This window comes from Juglans microcarpa x Juglans regia, chromosome 8S (genome assembly GCF_004785595.1).
Source record: "Juglans microcarpa x Juglans regia isolate MS1-56 chromosome 8S, Jm3101_v1.0, whole genome shotgun sequence".
NCBI lineage: Eukaryota > Viridiplantae > Streptophyta > Magnoliopsida > Fagales > Juglandaceae > Juglans > Juglans microcarpa x Juglans regia.
Window position 1 is genome coordinate 9,658,266 of NC_054609.1, and position 7,247 is coordinate 9,665,512.

At 36.3% G+C, this 7,247-nt stretch overlaps 2 protein-coding genes across 4 annotated transcripts; one reads left to right on the forward strand and one right to left on the reverse strand.

Annotated features, from left to right (window-relative positions):
* Positions 1–414: 414 nt before the first annotated feature.
* Positions 415–3,662, forward strand: LOC121244653 (endonuclease 2). 3 transcript variants are annotated; one of them, XR_005936467.1, is made up of 10 exons: positions 415–653; positions 761–932; positions 1,453–1,551; positions 1,691–1,746; positions 2,325–2,408; positions 2,497–2,589; positions 2,686–2,753; positions 2,845–2,986; positions 3,177–3,250; positions 3,337–3,662. XR_005936467.1 is itself a non-coding variant. In XM_041142816.1 (10 exons), exons 1-9 carry the CDS (start codon positions 540–542, stop codon positions 3,227–3,229), a joined length of 822 nt encoding a protein of 273 aa, XP_040998750.1. In that variant the 5' UTR covers positions 416–539; the 3' UTR covers positions 3,230–3,250; positions 3,337–3,662. The 3 variants fall into 3 exon arrangements, 2 of the variants coding, with proteins under 2 accessions (XP_040998750.1, XP_040998749.1); XM_041142816.1 differs by having other exon boundaries at positions 416–653; positions 2,904–2,986; XM_041142815.1 differs by lacking the exon at positions 2,845–2,986 and having other exon boundaries at positions 422–653.
* Positions 3,663–3,746: 84 nt separating this feature from the next.
* LOC121244655 (universal stress protein YxiE-like) lies at positions 3,747–6,940 on the reverse strand. The gene is made up of 4 exons (XM_041142817.1): positions 6,452–6,940; positions 6,250–6,341; positions 4,777–4,895; positions 3,747–4,006 (listed from the first exon to the last, which is right to left on the reverse strand). The coding sequence occupies exons 1-4, from the start codon at positions 6,681–6,683 to the stop codon at positions 3,931–3,933; spliced, it is 519 nt and encodes a 172-aa protein (XP_040998751.1). The 5' UTR covers positions 6,684–6,940; the 3' UTR covers positions 3,747–3,930.
* Positions 6,941–7,247: the final 307 nt, after the last annotated feature.

Below are 7,247 nucleotides of genomic sequence, written 5' to 3' on the forward strand. Positions count from 1 at the left end.
CCTTGATGGTCCCACGTAGTTTATTAAAAAAATTAATAAAAAATTTTAAATTAATAAAAAATAATTGTACAACTTGTTTTTAACCAATTAGCGTAATTATATCACTTTATTAAAATAAATTTGTGAAATAGTAATATTATTAAATTTGTTTTAGGTCTTTCAACGTTCAAAGAATTCTTTTGGATTCAATTCAAAATTTAACATAGATTCCTTACACTGGATTTTGACATTATGGCACAGGAAAATTAACTATTGTAGACTGTGTTTCTCAAAATTCCCATTAAATCATAGAATTTGGAGGGACGCTTTAATGAATATTAATCAATTCACTATTTGCAAAAGGAACACTAAAATGATTTCCTTATGACAAAGACGTTATGGGTTGGCCGCAAAACTGGTGAATTATTCATACCGTTCACACCATCCCATCCTATGTTGTAGTTTCCTTTTGTGGGTTCTTTACCTTTATATATGAAAGTGTAAGAGAAAGGCCATCCTCATGCAGTTGTAGCAATTTTGATGGTTTTAAGAGCAGGAAGATGAAGTGTTGCAGAGTCCAGATCTTAGCTCTTGTGTCACTGATGCTTCTATTCCCAGCCGCCATTGATGGTTGGGGTATTGATGGGCATTACATAGTTTGCACAATTGCTCAGGTACTTAACCATCTTCTCTCTCTCTCTCTCTCTCTCTCTCTCTCTCTCTCGTCCTGTCTCTCTGCACTATTTATGTTGTTTCTGTATTTGTGTGTGGAAATGGACAGTCACGCTTGAACAAGGCAGCAGCAGAGATCGTGAAAGAGTTGCTTCCAAAATCTGCAGAGAATGACTTGGGAAGTGTGTGTTCATGGGCGGATGGGGTCAAGTTTAGGTATCCCTGGTCAAGATCCCTCCACTATGTGAACACCCCTGATGTTTGCAACTACAACTTCAAAAGTAAGTTTCTGTTCTCTATTGCTGCCCCAATTCTCCTTTCTTCCTTCTTTCTTTGTCTGGGTTGTGGGGAGGGAAGATATCAATATCATAATTCATAACTGCTATCCTGCTTAGAAGAAACTGTTAAGAGTTTGAAGGAAAACTAATTTAGGATGGCCTAAACTTCTTATATATGGGCAGAGACCCATGATAGTTCTTAAAAGAATAATTTTATTTGAAAGTTTTTTCACCACACACCATTCACGTAGTATAATTTAAATTTTATCTTGCAAATCAGCTAGCGTACTTCTTTTATGATTGTAATAGATCCCGAAATAAGTGATTCTTTTAATGCCGACTTATAAGTAGTAGAACTCTTTCGGGAATTGAATTGCCGATAACTGTATGATTATCTAGTGATCAGTTTCTATGAAAATGTGGTTTATATGGTTTAAAGACATGTTAAGCTTTGACATGTGATAATTAGCCACGCCAAGTAGGCTAATGTCGTGTGGTCCTAAACGGTCAAACTAATGTTCAGGGGATTGCAAGGATGAAAGTGAAGAGGAGGGTAGGTGCGTTGCAGGGGCAGTCAAAAATTACACGCAGCAGTTGTTAACCATTGACAGAAATCGGCAGAGTTCGTGTTCATTTCACAGACCAAAAACTAACATATTTAGAGTTCTAATCACTTCTTTGCTTACGTTCACTATAGTAAAAGTGCTGCTTTTCTTGTTGTTCTGTTCATTAATGCAACTATGCTGGCCAAATTGTTTCAGACAACCTTACAGAGGCACTTCTATTTTACTCCCATTTTATGGGAGACATTCATCAGGTATGAAACTGTGAAATCACCATTTATCTCAAAATTTTAAACTGATGGGAAGGAGAAATCACAATTTCTCCCTTACTTGTGGGCCAGATTTCCCCTTAATGAATAGGCCCAACAAGTGAAATATTTAATTAAATGGAATAGAGTGTAGAGTCAGGATTCGAACTCATGACCTCTGCTCTGATACCATGTAAAATCATCGTTTGTCCCAAAAGCTTAAACTGATAGGAATATGTTGATTTTATTATTTATTTTATATCTTAACAGAAACCAGGTCTCAAAATCCACATAAATATGCTTCTGGATGTGCTATGTTTTCATCAACAACTTGAAAAAATTATTGGGTAGTCCTGGAATAACTTATTATATACCACAACATCGAACTCCACTCATGCCTCTCCTGCATCAAGTTGACCAACCCCCCAAGTTAAAATTGCTTATATACGTACTAATTTTTAATGCTATGTCATGATCTGATAAGATGAGAGTATCGTGTCTACGTACTTCGGGACTATCTAATAATTACCAACCAACTTGATCTTTTATGCATTCTTAACCACTACAGTACTTGTTTATCGCAGCCTCTACACGCTGGTTTTGCTTCAGACAAGGGAGGGAATACGATTGAGGTCCATTGGTATACAAGAAAGCAAAATCTTCACCATGTGAGTCTGGTGTTGCCAACTTCATCTGCTTTTTGAAAAAGAGCTGTGCTTATAGACATGAGCTGTGCCCTGATTTTAATGCATACAGATATGGGACAACAACATAATAGAGACAGCACAAGAAAGGTTCTACGATTCAAATATCAATGACATGATCGATGCAATTCAGACAAATATTACGGTTGCTTGTTTTCTGCTTTTGACCGACTGTTTTAATACTTTTAAGTCCCTCATGTTGTTTCATCGTATCATTAACCTGTATTTGTTTTGACTGCAGACTGAATGGGCAGATCAAGTTAAGAGATGGGAGAGCTGCAGTTATACTGATACAACATGTGCAAACGTGTATGTTTCACAACCACATTCATTAGTTGAATATCTAAGGTGGTAATTTTTAGAGTTCTTATGAACCTAATTCCACCTCTTCTTCATGAAGGTCATCTTTCCCTTCAATTACCCTCGTTTCGGCTTTCCCTGCCTATTCCATTGATGCAACCTTATCTTCATTTGCACAAATGGACACATTGTTTTCTATCCTTTATTGCCACTTATCCTATCTCAACATGTTCATGAAACTGGTATTGCTGTTGTTTCTATCACTCACTTCAGTAGTTCTTGCCACTATAGTCATTGATCATTTTATTTTAAAATCTCTACTTAGAAACTTAGGCTTAGATCGTATATTAATCATTTCTCCATCACCGTCCATCCGTACCATAATCCATGTGACTGTTATATACAAAGCTTATTCTAGTTATTTTTCTGCAGATATGCATCTGAAGGCATCAAAGCAGCCTGTGACTGGGCATACAAAGGTGTGACTGATGGTTCAGTTTTAGAAGGTAAGAAATGAATGCTTATGAGCTCAATAGTTGTGCATGTTGGTTCGCCCTTCTGCATACAAGAATAACATGAAAGCTAATTGCAGATGAATATTTCCTCTCCCGTTTACCAATAGTCAACACGCGGCTGGCGCAAGCTGGAGTTCGGTTGGCAGCCATTCTCAACCATTATTTCAAGTGATAGTACTAGTTTCTTCTATACTTCATTGGATTATATACAGCATGGCTGATGTTTTTATACCACAGTAGTGGTCTGCCACTATCGTCTAAACTAGGTTCTAGCCATTGCTTCTAAATGTATAAATTATCATTATTCCAGTCATCTAGCACTCTTTTTCCTTTGTAAAGCTGCTGATCCACACATTTATATTCACACTTGATTAAAAGTAACTTTAAAGGCTGCTTTCTTATATCTTCTAGCTACAGATTTTTCACAGGAATCTCTAAGCAGATGGCTCTAATTAACACTATCTATTGTTCCAAAGGAAGATCAAAATTATTTCAGATAGGTCACCTTTCATAGTCATCATTCACTACAGAACATTAGAGTGAATATCCTCACATCAGGCAATGTTTTGATTTGGAAGTTAACTTACTTTATAAATCGTAACAAACAACTTTAAAACAAACTCTGTCATGAAATAACTCACAGTTTGAAAGTGTATCGAGTATGCTAAGTACTAAGGTTTCCTTACAACAAGGACAGGGCAATTTGCATTCTGAACACAGTAGTTGCTCACGCTCCCTAGAAGAGTCCTGTATCAAGACAATGGTATCAGCACCCAATAATTTTAATTTTCATGTCTCACGACAAGAATATTTTCTAATTGCCAAATAGATCTCATGCACTAAGCAAGGTGGTAGAGCTCTAACCCACATTGATATTTATAAGAATCGAAATAAGAAGAGCAAAGAATGAACTTGCAGAACATGGGAATCATTAACCCCAACAGTCAATATCCTTATACATACAAATGAAAAAAGTGTGAAGAGTGTAATTGCTTGTGCATGTAAAATAAAGTATTTCTTCTGCCTTTCACTGTAGGTCTAAGCCATATTAAACAGACCTGAGTTAGGATCACAGGAATAATTGAAAGGTAAAGAGTTATGTGTCTAACAGGTGCTTTCAAGTTTGGCTTCATTATAAAAGTAGAATATAAAAAATATTGACTTCATTACAAGGAAAAGAGTTATATCCTCTTCGCTGTTAATCAAGTGGAGGGAAAATTTTCAATCTGGCTTTATAAACTTCAAGCTCAGCAGTTCCTTGTTTAAACCTTTTCAACATTAAAATCAATCTTAACAAATGAATTGAGTCCTATATTGAGTGTTAGTGGGAGTTTGACTATGCCTGTGTTAAATGTGTCGTGCATGATCTTAACATTGGAATGCAACCATCCTTCAATTTTGGGATGTAGTTCCACTTAGTACATTCTTATGGGTTGTTTCATTTGGTTGTAGGGATATTTTGTTGCATCATTAAGCACATAAGCATTGCATCAAAATTAAGATGAAAAGAAACTAACCTTTTGAGTTTTCCAAGGCCACGCTCACCTAAAACAAGTAAATTGATGTTGAACTTTTGAACTGCATCACATATGGCAGTACTAGGATCCCCCACCTCAGTAAGTGTCTTTGCATTTACCTGTGAAAACAAACATCAACAAAACTCCAGTCTTTCACATGGCTGTGGTCCAAAGGAGGAAACAATATGGAACTGCATTCATCTAGATCTGAACATGTGAACTCCCAAGCATGAGTATCAATAAAAGATAACAAAATTTACATTCAGATGCACTTATTCATTTAACCCCTAGGGGTTGGCTCAAGTGGTAAGGACCTTGGTCTTGGTGCTATGCTCCTTCTAGGTTTAAGGTTCAAATCCTCTTGTTTGCAAACAATTCCAACGGGCCATTGGATTGGGGGAATTTCTACTTGAATTACCCAAGCTGCACTTGCGAGAAACTCCTTGCCAAGAGCCTATGCACCCCGAGATTAGTCGGGGCCTTGTTCTCGGACTCCCGGTGCCAATCAAAAAATAAAAAGATGCCCCATTCATTTAATATTAAACATATTTAGTTGAATGAATTGATCAGTTGGCACATCAATGTTGTATATGGCTTCTCTTGACCAAGGAGGGGCAAATGGGAAGTCCAATGCTAAGAAAAATATAAGCCAGAACATACAGGGTGGAAACTGCACTGTAAATTTTCTCTCCACAACTATTATTTGAGATGTTGTTGCCCTCATCTTTGTTTTTTTTTTTTTTGAACTTGCAAATGATATATAAATGATTGAGGTATTCTAATTGGTGCAGCAAAAAGAAACTTACATCTACTTGATGTAGACTAAAGTATTAATCTCTCGTTGATAAATGTAATAGTAGGCATTAAGGATCCATGATAAAGCAATAAAAAGAAGTAAAGACTGAATTTGAAACTAAACTTCAAAGGCCGAGTTTCAAGATGCAAGAGACAGAAGATGTCTGAATTTCGCATATTATCAGCTTTATACTCTCATTGTTAAGAGAATATTTCAAACTGAACCATTTATTAATCTTACTATTGATTATTGACAACACGTCTTTCAACTCTTAAGTCATTGATGATCATTCAAAGTCGCCTTAAGTTTCAGTACTCCCTGATCAGAATATTAAGTTTCACATGCTTACAAATATGCAAGAACTTTTGTACAAAGCATAGGTCCATAAACTTTTTGAAGCAATATTTAAGAGATCCATAGAAAATTCAAAAGCCAATAGAAACTCAACAGTAAACACAGTATACAAGATCCAGAAGAAACCACTATATCTTTTCCTCCAACCCTTTGGCCATATGGAGAGCTTTCAAAGGAAGAAAAGAAGGCTTAAAAGAACTAACTAAATGACCCCACCTCTGCAAGTCTTGGATGATTACATTGATATTTCCATGTCATTTCAATTGCTAAATTGCAAAGTAAACCAAAATGGATCGAATATTAAGAGAATTTCATGGACATACCCCACGACTAGCACATATATCCTTAGCTTTCTCCAGATAAGCCAGGGCTAGCTTCTTATGATTTTCTTGAACAGACGCAACGAAGTCCGGATCTGTGATGCAAAAAGATGCTTAATCGTAAATAAACCTTAAACCCATTTTCCATTCGTGCTGAAAAGAATTGAAAGAAGTGAAAGAGACGAAAGAAGTTGAAGAACTTAACTGGCTGAAACAGGGCAGTACATGCGAGCAGAGCCAAGAGATGCAGCGTAGGTGTAATTACTTTTGGTGGGAGGTTGAGCCATGAAGATCACAAGCGGCGACTTGGTTATGGATTCTTTGAGATTGTCGAGTAACCAAATCAGAGCATAGTGACTGTACTCGCTCTCATCGATTGCCACCATCACCTTCTTCTCAGTCTCAGCTCCTCCTCCTCCCAATATCTCAGCAGCCATTTACGCAGGTTTGGGCTTCAGACACACACAGATAGTTCAAAAACCAGAATCTCTGTCACGGAAAAATATAGATAGAGAGACAGTACACGATGTTTTTGCTCAAAGTCGGAAGTTTGTATTGGGGTTTTATGTTTGTTCTGAGTTTTGGGTTACTTGATTTTTCAGCTCATAACGGTCAGTCAACCTTCGAGTAATGGACCCGTTTTGAGACAGTGGATAAGGATGCTCTTCCCATGCGTCTAATCCTCCGTCTCTGGTCGGGGGAAGAGTTTTGTTGCATATCTTAATCTATAATTTGAGAAAAAAAATATTTGTTTATAAACATTTTGAAATATTTATTTGTTATTATTTATTGATTCATCGATTATTTTATGTGACATCAGATAACGATAAAAGAAGATAAGGATGCCTCACGTTGAAATGTTCCTTCCTCTCTTCGCTCTTCGGATTCTGATATGCGTTATTTCAGGAGTTTTGTTATTATTATACTCACATATTATATATCATATTTTTTTATTTTTAAACTAATTAAATTCTTTTATTTATTATTCATATATCACATAT